This window comes from Antedon mediterranea, chromosome 7 (assembly GCF_964355755.1).
Source record: "Antedon mediterranea chromosome 7, ecAntMedi1.1, whole genome shotgun sequence".
NCBI classification, from domain to species: Eukaryota; Metazoa; Echinodermata; class Crinoidea; order Comatulida; family Antedonidae; genus Antedon; species Antedon mediterranea.
In genome coordinates, this window is record NC_092676.1 from 22,863,663 (window position 1) to 22,879,989 (window position 16,327).

The window sequence follows — 16,327 nt, forward strand, 5'->3', positions numbered from 1 at the left end:
AAGCCTTTCTAACATTTAATAGTCTAACTTCTAAGTTTACTTCTAGTCTATGTTTTCACTTCTTTTATAAAACATATACTTATAATTTATGTATATAATTATATAATTGTCTGTGTATAGTGAGTTCTGTAGTTTTAGTAAGTTTTTAAAGTTTGTTTATGAACAGGACTATATGTAAAACAGGTGATATGTTTTTATCCCGTATAAATATTAAATAAAAAAAATACAGTTAAATTGTATAAGGTCTGTATATAGGCCTACAAAATCAAGCCATGTGGACCTTTAAAATACCAAATCAATTATTTGTTTTACTAACGTTTGTACAATTAATAGCTACGAACCTTTAAAAACCAAATTAATCAAAACAAGGGTTTTCAATCAAATGTTTTATTAATTTATAAATCTTGTTAAAGAGACTTACGAAACTTGTAAAAGTTAAACAGTTTTAAGGAGTTTTGAGGTGGGTACTATATTTCTTGCTATCTAAAATGGGATCTTTGCTTATGGTGTCATCTGTCAACCCTTGGGCTATACAAATGTCTGACTTTCTGGAAAGTCTGTTTCTGTGAATGTAATTTTAATATTATATTATCAATGGATTTGTGACCTTGTTGGACGTAAGCCTTTCTGGTTTTGCAGTGGTCTTACTGATACGAGACGGCACGTGTCAGTTGGCGGATTATTTAACCTAGGACTTTGAACTTCTAAATACTACTGCTATAATACACCACATAAAGCCTATAGTTAAATTGGCACTCCTTAAATTCCACATATACAAGCGGCTTTGTGCAACCTAAATTCTTCAACGGAATTACTTGATTCAGTGAGTTCACACAACCTCGCACAGTACTCCTTTTGTTGCTGCTTGGACCGCTGTTTAGTTTCGTTAACTTATTTTACTTCCATTACATTATCCTGTAAGATATAATTATATTTGAAAATGTGTAGCATTATTATCAAGAAATTAGCCTAAATTATTAAGCAATATACACATTTTTTAAATGAGGTTTCGCATAGAAACATGGCATTACTGTATAAACTACTTCAGACAGAATAGTATATAAAAACATAGTTTTAGGAGTTTTAGGAATATGAATGGTAAAATCACCGATTTTCAATAGCATGAAATTTGATTCCACCTACATTCCTCTAAACTAAGACAGCTTTAATGTGATTTTAGTTCATATAATAGTATTTAAAGTTCCTGGAAATATTAAAGTGTAATTATTGCCAAATTCCTAAGTTTGTTTTGATCAGTGAAGTATTCAACATATGAATAGTGCTCAAGTTATGGATTAAGAAACAGCTTAGAGGTAGCCAGTATTAGTTACATAGGAACACTTGGTGTCCTTTTACTGTACGCACTGCTGTCTTGTAGGAGGAGCGCGTAGGAGGCCTACTAGTGTCCGGGTTCAAATCAGATCCAGAAATGTGAACGGTATTCAGGGCTATTTTGATTATGCATGACTGCTTCCTAGCAACTGAGTTGATATAGGGAAAAATGAATGCCATATTTGTGTTTAGACATAATGATATACCAGTAATTTTCGAAAAATGAGTTAAACAATTATAAACCAGTTGGTATACTTTACGTATTTACGCCTTGTAAATCTTGCCTTGCTTAATATATGAATGTTTGTAGCTTATACCGAAACAACATCATAAAAAAAGGAATAACAAACTTTTAATAAGTATAGTAAGTTAGTTTAGTCCTCTTTAATCAATGTTGTGAAGTGGAATAAAAGGTTTAAATAGGAGATCAAGCCTGTATAATAATGTTATTACGACAAAAATGGAATCATAATACAAATCATATCCAGAGGTATTCTGAAATGTAGGTCAATTTAGTATGTCAGAGAAAGAAAAAAACATATTTTAGTAAAATGTAAATGGTTGTTTTCAATTAAGCTTTACACACTCAGGCTGCAAAAAGTCAAGAAATGAAAAGATAACTAAAAGATAATAGAATTGAATTGATCAGGGCGATCAGGGCAAAATAGGTCCACTTGGCAAAATCCAGAAAATCGACAGAGGGCGCACTATTTAAGATTGTGGCCCATATTGAAAATACAGATAACTCGAGCTGTTGTGACGTAATAAATATATATTTTCTTGAATATTATGGTATATACCTATTAACATAAAAACGAAACATATGTATAAAAGATATGGAAAAAAAAAAACCAAAAAACAAAAACAAAAACGAAACGCAAAATACGCACGCTATACTGTAGAATGTATTTGCGGGTTATTTTATCCGAGAGTTTCGAGGAAATATTCTAGGGAATGCCAACAATGTTTTAAAACCAATCACAGATTTTTTGTTATTAAACGCAAATTCAAAACTTATTCAATTCAAAATTTACACATAAAACAGCAATAATAATTGAGTGATCGTTCGTGCAGCGGTTTGTGTGAGAATTCAACGCAAAATAAAAATGAATGCTAATGTTTATGGTTGATTGAATGCGCAATATAATTGTTCATTACTGTACCCAATACCTTAAAATACCGTCTATTCATCTACTACAAAACATTTTAAACCCCTCAAGGGGTTTACATAATAGGAGACGTCTCAACGAGAACTAGCTATTCAGTCAATTTGTTTAGTGTATTATTTACCCAGGAAGGTAACCCAATTGTATAGAAAAGTTTGATGTTGAAATATAATGCGTTGAAAACTTAGTTTTGTGTCAAATATATTTCATTGTTCGTGACAGTGTACTTATTTTACTTTAAAAAGTAGACACACTGTAATAATATATAGTATATAACGAAGGAACGAAGTTTTTGCTGCAAAAAAAAAAACCAAAAACCGTAGAATTACTTTTTGGTGTAAAGATGTTGATCATTTAGATTTAGAACATTCATTTTAATTTATCATAATTAAAAGAATGATGTACGTTTAAAGAAGTTATTGTTTGGATATATAAAAATATTTCTACGATTAATTTTTACTTCAATGTTTGATTACAATGTTAGATTTCCTGAAAACATGAATGATATCATAAAATACTGATGAAAGAACATCTTATTCTGGTAAACATGTTTGAATAATAGTAACATTTAAGTAACCTAAAAACAATATAAAGTAACTGTTTTTCCTCTGTAGGCTAGGATTTAAGCCGCTTGTATAGTTGTCATAATGTTAAAGATATATTATCCACTTGAAAATATATTTGTTCTAAAATGTTTTTATTGCATATGCCATTTTAATGTCACATAATAGTTAACCACTTCCACCAAAAAAAATTATTTACCTTAAAAAAACTGTAATTTAATGCAAAAATAGTCAAATTGGCTGCCAGCCAGCCAAAAATTACAAAATAATCTGTTCAAAGTCTGATCTAATTAACCTTCACTTTTCATGTTTTTGGGAAACAATACAACTTTAACAGTTAAATGTTATTTTAAATCTAAACTAAAATGTAAACTATCGGTGTTTTTGAAAAGGTTTAGGTTGTATGAATATAATAACAAAACAATGACCACAGACACTTTACAGTAAGTTATCCCATGGTTCCTTATTTGTGGTTTAACTTGGATTATTGGCAAAGTTCATAGTTTAATTAAAGACTACGGGTCCTTTTAAAACGTCACCTTAACCCCATAATCCACATTATACTGAAAGAATAGAAAACATTGACACATATATTTAGTTGTTATTAACCTATCTGTCTTAAGGTCATTGGTTCAATTCTGCCTCTGATCATACGACATACCATAATTCAGATAGTTTAGTTTGTTTCTGGTGCATTCACGCTACATACGAAGCGCTGTTGGGGACATACCAATACAAACTGTTGTTTTGTCAGAAAGAAATGTTCCAAACTGTGCCCACAGTGATGCTCACTGTTTTGCGTACAAAAACGATACATTCCCCAGTTTCAATAGTTTCATATTTGAGTATTACCGTACCTCTTTCAAGATTATGTATTTTTTAAACCATATTTAATGAGGGTAATCATTATGGACCCCCAGAAGACAAACATATACACAAGATGCTCAAAGATAAACAAAGTCTTATTACAAGTCTTTTGGGAGTGGAGTTATGATTTTGTCCTTAGAAAAAAAACCCTGACATGTGACGGAACTTGAACCCAGGGGTGGCAGCCAAGCATCATAACCACCACAACTCCACTGATATCCAAACTTTTATCTTTATTTCCATTAGAATTCATTGTGTGTTTATATAAATACTTTACTATCATAATTCGCTTCATGTTTTTACCTTCTTTACACAGACTTTCCCAATAACCGTTATTAACGAAATTAAATGGTGTATACCAGTCAATTTATCCGGCGTGAAATTGAGACTTAATTATTTCTAAAAGATTTATATTAACCAATTGAAGCACGTGTAATTTTAATCAGCAATTACGCAAATAGAGATTGTTATCGATGTGATTTTGCTTTTTAGGATAAGCATTGCATTTTTTTTTTGGTATATTTTTGTTTCTGATGCTTCGACTCCGACCTCGATACACGGTTTCTTCAGGCTTTAACAAGAACATGTGTACTGTAACGAAGATAATATAAATACCAATATATAATGTATATTATATAAATTGAGTGAATGATGTCACACCTACATACAAAATTGTACCAACAATAACATTGATTGATTGATGCATCTGTAAAAAATATACGAGAAACCTAATACGCTATGAGAAACACGATAAGGGATGCATAATGATGTGATACGTAATACAATAGGAGAAACGTAATAAGAAACGTAATACAATATGGGATACATAATACAATATAAGAAACGTAATACAATATGAGAAACGTAATTAAAAGAATCGAAATAATTTCAAGCGTAATGTAATAATGAGAAACGTATTCACTGAGATAAGTAATGTTGTAGAACGAATAAAATATGAGAAACGTTAAAATGTATATTGGATATTATTTTGACATAGTGTAGCCTACGTACTTACATGTTTCACAAACTGCTATTAAGTAGTACCGTACATAATCTATTGAAATTGAAATTTTCTATCAACAATACAGTTTGTATTTCTGTTGTTAAACAACCCCAATGCAATTGTGGCTAAGTTCGAAGGTAAATTCTCACTACCAACATACTCATTCTTAAATCATTAAAAACGCAAGTATTATTTATATTCATTTATTTTGGCCAGGTAAACCAAATACAAGGTTGTACAATGTAAAACCAAGATTATACTAATCAAGAAATGAAACGTACGTAGGCCTATTTGTCTCTAATCATACAGTTATGTACTTAGTATGTGAACTACGCCTGAGAGATCCGTAGCAACTTCGTACAACACTATTGAAAAAATATAGTTACATACGGCTGCATTTCATTTATTTTCTAGATTACCGGTATTATATTAAATTTTAGATAAATATACCGGATACCACTAAGCTAATTCTTAACCCATAATATTTGAGTACCATTATGTACAGTTTCTGTAGACTCGAGCGAGATTAAGTCTATTGTTAGGGTCGCCTTCTTTATAGTTTAAATGGGTTGAATAGCGTTACCAGGCTTAATGATTGGCTATCAGCGATTTACATAATAATCAATGATCAAGAAAATACACTCACCGTGTTAAGTAAACAATAGAATAGCAACAATGGGTAAAATGCAACCCTCAATACATCTAAAACCTTGAACAAACTATACATACGCACCTAAAAAAGTCAATAACAATTCTAAACTGAGGAAAATCAGACACAAGGTGTAGAACTGCTGAAGGTGTGACAATCAGAAGAGACTGGATCAGATCAAACAAACTTAAATCATGTCGTCTGGATTGTTCTTGCTTGTCATTGCTTCCACGTTGGGGTTAGTGGCAGGACAGTGTAAGTTGAAAAAACAATGTTTAGTTTGACGTATGATAGAGAGAATATTGCAAAATATATCGTCTATCGACTATAAGGCTTTGTTCACACGCAGCTCAACGCAAACGACGTATCGACGCAAAGTGCCGTATTGCGTAAACAAGTTGTAGGCCTTAACCCGCCGACGATGCAACAGTCGCTACGGGAAATCAATACAGCTTGATTTCATGCAACAACATATGCAACAACATATGCAAACGCACAAGGGCAACATAGTCAACAACGAACGTTGACGTAACCAAACAGGTTTGATTTCACGCAGGTTGGGGTTGGATGGAGGAGGGGGGAGGGGGCGGAGATAGGGGCGGGCATTGTTATTTGAAGGGCATTTTCTTACGTTGCGTCGCACGTTGCGTCGCTTACGTTGCGTTGCGTCGAGTACAGAATTAATACTCATTACTCATAGAAGACTTCCAGATTTACTGTGAGGCAATCAGGGTTTATGGTTCATGTCCTGTTAGTAAAAAGGTGAACGAAAGGTTCTTAAATTTTAATCAAAATAGTATAGTAAGTATAGGTAGTACGTTCTCGACTACCTTCACTTTTGTAGAAATACAACAATGTCTATGAAACCAATAGTTGCACTGATTATGTTTTAAAAACATAGCATAAAACTAACTCTAAATAACGAGAAGCAAGCCATGATTCAACGTTTCGATCTTTACTTATCTTTATTCCTGATGATGATCAAACAAAGGTCGAAACGTTGAATCATGGCTTGCCTCTCGTTTTTTTGGAGTCAGTTTTATTCAATGTCTATGATGTTCTTGTTACCTTTTTGATGTTCCATTCATTTATATGACTTGTGTGCAATAGGGTGACAGTATTGTACAGTCTAATGAAATTCAGCTTTTACATTTTTTTCTCGATGATTAAATATGTTTTTGATGTTTGTTATAGCTTTTAATATTTTATTCATTATATATTTTATAAATGTAAATATTGTAACAATTCAGCTTTCTGCCACTACAATTTTGTTTTAATAAATATACCTAGAAGAATAATAAATTAAGTTTACGTTCACACTGAGTTTGGATTCCGATCTGGTAGTCAGATAAGCGATCATAAAATACTGTATGGATGTAGTGTTTGAGATTAGAATCGTTCGATTTCGTACAATACCTACATGTGTGATCGGGAAACCCAGTAGCCCAGAATGTCCCTTTGACAATGGACAACTGAACCAAATCCGGACTTAGTTTGAACGTAGCTTAACTGATCATCCGGATTAATGTTTGTACTTGATTCTACCTATTATCTTATTTTCTCGTTTCGCAAAGATAATTAATAAACCAACTTTTCAGGGAAATAATTTGTTTATACCACGGAAGAGTGAAATTCGTCTTAACAGAATCTGATTTAGAATTTAGAGTTTTTGTCTGTGTTTATGGCCAACGGATACAAAAATAATTAATAATTCATAATTTCTGCATCGCCTACCAATGGAGACGCGTTCCGTGGTTTCTAGTTAGCATTAACAGTATTTTTACATTTCTGTGTCATTTTTCTAACAGCATATTGTGGCACAAATGCCAATCCCTGCCAAAATAACGGACAATGTGTCGACACTGGAAATTGGTACATGTGTATGTGTCCTGAAGGGTTTATGGGAGATATGTGTGAAACAGGTAAGTTGTTATTTTAATATATTTTTGTAGGCCTGTATCAGGAAGTTTCTTTATAACAAACATTAAATGGGGCGCTGTGCTAAATCACATTAGTCTTAAAGATGTATTATCCCGCTTGCTGAAAAAATAGTTCTGAACAACATTTTTGTTGAATAGCCTATGCCATTTTAATGTAACATAACAAAAAAAATTGGATGAAAAAAATGTATTTACCTGAGCAAAATGTAATTTAAAGCAAAAAATTGTAAAATTGGCTGCCAGATTTAATTTAACCATTTATTATGTTATTTTATAAGTGAAAACATTATTTGTTTTCCTTTTTTTTCTACGGAAGTGATTAACTTTATTAAAACTACACAATAACCTATTCAAAGTCTGATTTAATTAATCTTCATTTTTCATGTTTTTGGGGACAATACATCTTTAAAGTTATATTTGATAAATATATAATTATTATTATATATATTATATTGTTTGTTTATCAACTTTTTAGTGGAGATTTTCATCTATGTCAGTTGTTTTAAAACAACAGAAAAAAAAAATAAAGCACAAGCAGTTCTTGCGAACAAACTCATGTGCAATTACTTTATACGGACATTGTGATATCAATCAATCAAATAAATCAAAATAAATATAATATAGCTAAACGTATATTGTTGATGCCTTTGACAATTAGCATGTGTATTTTGTAGGTGGTACAACAACACCATGCGACTCTTCTCCTTGTTTTAATGGTGGTACATGCAACAACGTTGGTACAACATCATGGATGTGTACATGTCCATCAACGTATACTGGTAGTCAGTGCCAGACATCTGTAGGTTAGTAATTATTCTATTATCGCTTGTATATTTGGAAACTGATAAAACCTGTACCTGAATGTGCCTTGCGTAACTTGCAAAAATGTTTTTACCGGACAACTAGAGGAAGGCTTTGTGGAGTCGTTAATGTATCTTCTCCAGTAGGGTATACGACTCATCTATGTTTTTGTTGCAAAAAACTACTCGCTTATTAATAGAGCAATACATAAAAGGTGTCGATTATACCGTAGCTGTAGCAGTTGGAAACCAGGCAATATGAATGTAAACGACACGGTTCAACGTATGACAACACATCTCACTAATTATAGACATTTGTAAAGAATTTGTTATTATAGTCTGATTATTCTTTTCTGGAAAGAGAAATCACGAAACGTAACTAGAGTCGGTAGGGAGAAAACGCGTTGTTTTCTTGTTTCACAACACAATCAATAACCGACATGTATATCCTTACAGGAACAACAGTGCAGTGTACATCAACTACTTGCCAATATGGAGGAACTTGCATGTTGTCTGGAAACTATTACACGTGTGCTTGTCCTCTCGGAACCAGTGGTGACAACTGCCAAACGTGTATGTATAATTGTGTAGCAAATACCTAGATTTTTGTATGTATGGTTATAATAATGAAGATAGTATGAGTTGTAATTATTCTTTAATATAGTTAAATATAATTTGAATTATTACTATAACTACCTTTGAAATGTATTAGCAGTTGGGTGGACATAGGAATGTATTAGAAAGGTTGCCTTAAAGCTCACAGGCATGAATGTTAAATATAATAATATTTGATTAATTGTACATAAATCAAATATGCATAACATAAAACATATATTTCTCTTAAAATGATAAAATATAAAATTTTGCAAAATTCATAGATTAAAAAAAATGTCTCTCTATTCATATCATTTGTGTACAAAATAATATGGTTTTTAATATCATGTGTTGATCATGTGTAATTTGATCCATCCCTACTGAAAAGAATGTGCTTATTTTCAAGTAGATCGTGTAACACAAATAAATTCCTAAATTTATGAAACATAGTGGAAACTATAGATCGATAAATATTGGAATATATGATAAATAGAAATGTTTTGTCCCCACCTGACCTTTACAACTCTTAACAGATACCAAAGCACAAGAAATCTTTTACTAGACAACACAATGTAGTTCTGAGTATGAAAATAAAAATGCATAAAAAGTGTTAAAAAAATGAAAACTACGAGCCTTTAACTTAAAAAAGATAAACTTACAAATAGTAAATGTTTAAATAAGGGAGGTTTCGATAAAGTTAGTAAAACATTTTTTTCTTTATGATACTTAACATGACATATAAAACACTGGTTTCATACAAATCAAATTATTTTAATTGTAATTGTTTTGACAAGGATGTGAAGGGGAAATCTAGATTAATTATATAACGGTATGTTTATATGCTCACATTTGTTGTATCTTATAATTATACAGAGCTTGTCTTCCTCAGCGAGAGGCTGACGAACCTACGCAGTTTCGAACAACTTATTTCAATAACAAACGTACCTTCTAATTATTAATTGAGCATTTTGGTCTCTTTTTAGTGACATCAACTGGGTGTTCAGGGAATCAGTGTGGTTTCTTCGGAACCTGCCAAACACTTAACCTTGGAGGATACACGTGTGTCTGCTCAAATGGATACACTGGTGACACCTGTAATGAGGCCCCACGTAAGCAAGACTCCGTTTATTCAGTATTGCCACAATGTTATAGGAATATGTACATACATATACTGTAGTTTAGTTTATTATTATATTTTTGTTCTGTTCAGTAGGCCAGACTATATTTACACAAAATGTTTACTACTGATTATTAAACAAAAATAATTGATGTAATTAATCATTTTAATATATCTGAAGAAAGAACAATGATTGATTAAAAAATGTCAAGCGGCGTTTTTAGTAAGAAATATTTCTTGTTTAATGTATATAATCAGAGAGAGTGAAATTACTACGTGATTTCATTCCTCCATCACGTGATATAATTAATGCTATTTTCCTTTTTAATACTGAGACTAGCAATGAATTCAATCAATGTGATTTTCGTTTACTGATCTCCTTTACCCTCAGCATCGTACTGTAGTTTTGGGACATGTCAACAGAATGGAGTTTGCTCTTTGTCCGGTAATTACTTTGAATGCGATTGCCCTACAGGATACGCTGGAACAACTTGTGAACTAAGTAAGATACTTGCTGTTGTTAATATTTATTTTAAATTAATTACATTTCGTTTCATAGATTGTACTTTGTAGAATTTTGTTCTCGCGCATTAACGATCTGTTGATACAATAATGAATTTTTATGAGAGCAATTTGGAGAAAGATGAAATGTTTTCACCTCATGCAATTAGTATTTTCCCCATTCCACGAATGTAAAACTTCCATTATTCGTTTAATTATGTCAAAATTCGAACAACACATTCTTAGCTAGGCTATAAGTTTAGAAAAGCAGATTAGCGATACAATCCATATCAATCCATCCAGTCTATTATACTATGTGACCCATCGTCAAATCAAAGACCAGAATCTATTTTGGTGTGTTATGATGGGGTTTGTTGATGTGCATCTGCATTGTGCTTTTGGATAGTTTTTAGATATTGAATGGGTTATTTAAAACGCATACCTATTTTGTTTTTTTTTGGATTGAACTGTCCCTTGTTATTTGTATACGTCCTAGTTTTGTCACTCTAGTGAGAACCAAATTCTTTTTGGGAAGTACAGTACGGTATACATAAAATACAATAATAAAGTCCTAAAAAATGCTATTTTAACTATGAAATAAAGTACACAATGTAAATAAAAAAGTGGACTCATTCAACACTTTTACATAAATGAACATTTATTCATGGAACATACCTTACTAGGCCCCTAACTGTTTGGTTCTTTTTCCACTTGGAGGATGTACATTTAAGATTTATGTTACGCAGAGCACAGATGACATTTTGGCTGTAAAAAATATTTTTTAATACGATTTTTTACAGGTGCAAATCCATGTGATGAGTCACCGTGTGTCAATGGAGGTCAGTGTAATTTCGTCACTTCTACATCATACTCTTGTTCCTGTCCAAATGGATTCGCTGGAAGCACGTGTTTGGAAGGTAAGAAATTAAACCATTACTACATTATATCACTAAAATAAATTCGTTTATATTATGCAAGTTTTGCCTTTAAGTTACAAATAGGCCTATAGGTCTATAGTCTAGGTTATAGAGACAAATTCACCCTCATTTTCGAAAACAGAACATTTGAATACATACAAAAGCGCCCATTTTGTGAAAAGTCTGCAGTATCTATAATAATAGACCGTATTTAAACACAATTTGTGATCGGTTTTACAATTCTTTAAAATGCTATTTTGATCAATATTGTTTGAATAAATATTATATGAATTTACTCTTGACATGATTTTCCTGTTACTCAAACTTGGTGACAAAAACAAGATACTTTTACAGCGCCATCAGCAGGCGTTTTTATTTCCCGCTAGTGTAGGCATGGAACGCCATTTATGCCAACATGTTTTTTGTTTTTTTGTGTCTACGATTAATAAGCTGAATTACCGTCCAGGGCCTTGGTTAGACTAACACTTGCGTCACCACGGTCATACACAAAGCATTCTGAATTCTTAATTTATAATGTAACTTTTCTTCTTTCAGCATCAAGCTCATATTGTCAAGTTTTCAATCCATGCAGTACTAGCGGTAGTTTCTTGACGTGCACTCTTTCTGGTAACTGGTACACTTGTGTCTAATCAGTGTAACGTTTGTGGAGGTAAGTTTGTTTACTCAAAATCGTCACTGATTAGCTCCAATCAGTGCACTATGAATTTAAAGATTCGATTCAATTTGTATTTAAAATAAATTTATTTCTTAAAATGAAAACATATAAAAAATTAAACTATACTGTACAATTTCTATGAAAATATCATGCATTTTAAAAAGTATAATTTGGTAATTAAAACAGAATGAAGATTGAAAAAAGAGGAAACAGTTGGATCATTTAAAAATTAATATTTGTTACGCTTTTCATAGTTATTAAATCATTATTGATTATAAATATATATTTTTATTTTCTAGACTCGTCAATTAATTCGGATTGATACAGTAATACTTACGGTGGTTATATTAAACAATTTATTATACATTTAGTAGAATTCTAATAGTTTGAAGTGATACAGTGTAATTAATATTCTTAGGATTGTTTCACACGAGAGACTCAACGCAAGGATGTAGAGTTGACCAAGCGACATTTGAATAACCCATCGCTTGTGATTGGTTACATCCTTATGTTGCGTCTCCAGAACGATCCAAGTATTAGAAACGTATAGCATCACATAACAGTGTTTACTTTTAATATTACATTTTATGATAAATATAATGTTTATAGTATTTTTGTATTTCTCTATAATGGTGAGTTCGTAAAATAAGTAAAGACAAATAGTTAATAATGGTAATTTCCAGCAGAACTTTACATGTACAACCCAAATACCTGTTTACAAGGTTTCTCCGAATGCCTAGCGTGTTATACTCGAGAATCAGCTTTTATGTAAAGCATCCAACAGCAAAATGTACGTAGCTGGTTGTAGGCCTCCTGGCCTAGTGTAAATGTACAATGAAGAGCCGTCTCGGTTGATTGGTCAGATCAGTCACGTTTTGTACAGACGCGAATATAGAGTCCGCTTTAAACTAGTTCTAACTAGTTGTAACTATTTTCAACCAGTACGGAAGCATTACATTATCTTGTTAGAGTCACCATCTGAACACCATTATCATTAAAATTAGTTAACATTTAACTTATATTTTGTATACGTATCGATAACAAATGTCGTTTTTTAAATAAAGGAAATTATAACATTAAGAAAATGTGTAATTAACATCATTGTTCTCTTTTCATAGTGTTTAATATACATTACAAAACTAACAATATTCCTACAATAAGGAAGGATTAAACTAATGAAATTAAATCACATTTCCAATTACAAATATTTGTAGAAATATGAAAATATTCTAAGCGGTAAATATTGAGGAGCATAAGTGACCATTTAAAAATTTAAATCATTTTACTGAAGTTACTATATTATTTGGTTTACTCTTTCTGTGTATACAATATTTAGCAAGCTTGTTTTGAGGTAATCGTACCCACACACATAACATTGAAAATCATACGTTATTGCATTAAAACATATACAGTATTTGGTATTATATAACACCTAAATAAATTCCTGTCATTTGATTGGACGATTGTGGGTCACATGGCGTGCAATAGTACGCACTATTAAACGATCGTTTAATAGTACTTTTTGAAACATTTCTGTGTACGAAAAAAAAAACGTCTCGCGGATGAAAAAAAATCTAGTACACAAATTATCCTATGATATGGCTCTGTACTGTGAAATACAAAAGCGCCACCTGTCGTCTGGTCTCAGTTTCATTTGTAAACACCACCGCGAGATATGCAACAGCATGCAGATATTTGTGTACGATTTGGACATTATGTACTAATTTCATTCAAAAAGGCATTTAAATTAGCTTTAGATCGTTTTTAGGATTTTGATTAATTAATGGGGACATCCCTACAAGACGTGGAATTGTTGGAAAAACCATAATTAGCTTAGATAAGTTCCAATTGTCTGTCGAAGTTTTGCCTTTCAGCCAAGCTAGGTCTAGCCTCTCTAGGCCATGTTAGTATTAGGCTAGGCCTAGCCTAGGCGTTTTAGCCTTGCTAGGCCTAGGATTGTTTGGTCGTTTGTTGACATAATTAACACAAAAGTAGGTGTGTTTACGAAATCCATATAAATATAACATTTAATATAAAATTATTAAAAACCAAATGTATTGTTACTGTTTTTAATCAATGTGTGTGAATGAAATGTAGTAAGCTTTGGCTAGGGCTACCTTTTATTTGATTCAAATAACTAGAATTTATTTAGATGTTATATAAAACAAATAATGAATGTTTTGTATTCGTGTAATGGTACAAATAATGGCACTTGGTGAATGATGAAAGGTTATATCAACTCGGCGTTGCCTCGTTGATATAACATTTCATCATTCACCTCGTGCCATTATTTGTACCATTACACTCATAAACATTCATTATTTGTATAATATGATAATTCCTAAACATTGGTTCCCACTGGGACGTAACGCAAGGACGTAGATACAACGCAAGCCAGTTTACCATTGACGAGTAATCCATCGCTTGTGATTGGTCAATAAAGCGTGGTTTCCACTAGCGACGCAACGCAAGGACGTAACGCAACGCAAGTGAATTGACCAATCACAAGCGATGGCTTATTCGCTTGTGATTGGTCAATTCGCTTGCGTTGCGTTTACGTCCTTGCGTTACGTTCTAGTGGGAACCACGCTTTACTTAGGTTGCGCTTACATTCTTGCGTTGCGTTTTAGTGGAATTCTAGAATCTAAGCGTGGTCACAATAAGACGCAACGCAAGCGAGACCAATCACAAGCAACAGCTTGGATGATTTATCGTATAGTGATTGTTCAGTATACTTGCAGCACGCTTATGTCCTTGCATTGCGTCCTAGTGAGAACCAAGCTTTAAGTTTAATGATGACAAAACACATACTAGAAAAAAAGTATCTAGGATTGCGTGTATTGAAGATATTTTGTTTAACAAGTTTTCAATATTGCAGTTTAGACTGACAAGTCCAAGCAACAAAGGAATGAATACTGAACGTTAGCATCGTTAATTAGGCGTAAAAAAAAGGAATTCTTCAGTTACCGTCTTGTCTACTTTATAAATTGCAAACTCGGCACACACGGCCAAACCCTTGTTTATTTTCATCACTGCATACCATGGATCCAGCCAACCCAGCAAACAATTAAAACGTTCTTCGAATTTCGGAAATGTTGTTATTATTTCAGTCTTGGGTACGGTAACAGTGGTTCTAAGGTGCATTTAGCTTTTTGAACAGAACATTATCTATATAGAAACAGTAACATTAATCTGGAGTTGTGGCTTGGTGGTTATGATGCTTAGCTACCAATCCAAGGGTCCGGGGTTAAGTCCTGTCATATGCCAGGATTTTTTGTCATGACAATTTGGAACTCCAGTCCCAAAGACTTGTTTGTCATGTTAACGAGATTTAAGAAGAATAGTGATTGAATTTACTTGTGGTTATCCTTAGCAATTTGCCTAAAATGATAATAAAATAAAATATTTAAAAAAATGGGGTGTTCATGCGAAAGAGATCATGCAGTCAGTGCTTCAGTGTATTAGCTATTATAGTATCCTTTTCTCTAGTTATTGGTTCTTGTAACAAACTAGAAGCTATCCACGCCACAGAGGGTACCCCAACTCCGGGGCAGTTACAGATACAGATTAACAATATTACAACCAGTACAATTGCAGTATCTGTATACCCCATTATTTGTATTAAGCACACAAGTGGAGAATTTACACACAGTTTTAGCCACCATATTGGATCCAAGGTGGCGGATAATTTTATGTACTTTCTAATAAGTCTAATACAGTAGAGTGAATTGAAATGATTGAACAAACGACGCGGGTTTGGAACCTAGCCCATCCCAGCAGGTGATCACTTTGAACTTTGAATTTACCAGACGATAATGATAGCTTAAATCGTTAGTTTAACTTTTTGATCTCCTGTCTTTTATTGTTCAACCAATTTTACGCTTTACGCACACATGTTTAGATTCACGATTGTGAGCAGCTGCAGTAACTCATGTAGTTTTGTATAAAGCCGGTGGTAGATGTAATCTACCGTGTAAACCCAACCTGTCTTTAGAAACGTACTCATGTTTCTAGAATTAAATGTTGTGGGTAGACGGGGAATGCAACCGGATGTAACCAGTCCTCTGTTGTTTTCTGTCGGGACAGTCTAACCACTCTTCACTGATCTAACATTTCAAAGTAAGAAACCCTCGGTAAATTTTAACTACATCGGTGAAACAATTTGTAATATTCTTCAAATCATTCGATTTATTTAATGTCAT

The 16,327-nt window shown here is 32.6% G+C and overlaps 1 protein-coding gene across 1 annotated transcript; it reads left to right on the top strand.

The window, feature by feature from the left end:
* The first annotated feature begins 5,674 nt into the window (after positions 1-5,674).
* On the top strand, positions 5,675-13,210 carry LOC140054726 (uncharacterized). Its single transcript, XM_072099802.1, has 9 exons — positions 5,675-5,835; positions 7,389-7,502; positions 8,195-8,323; positions 8,777-8,893; positions 9,898-10,023; positions 10,423-10,533; positions 11,333-11,449; positions 12,005-12,119; positions 12,425-13,210. Exons 1-8 carry the CDS (start codon positions 5,775-5,777, stop codon positions 12,097-12,099), a joined length of 870 nt encoding a protein of 289 aa, XP_071955903.1. The 5' UTR covers positions 5,675-5,774; the 3' UTR covers positions 12,100-12,119; positions 12,425-13,210.
* The last annotated feature ends 3,117 nt before the right edge of the window (positions 13,211-16,327 follow it).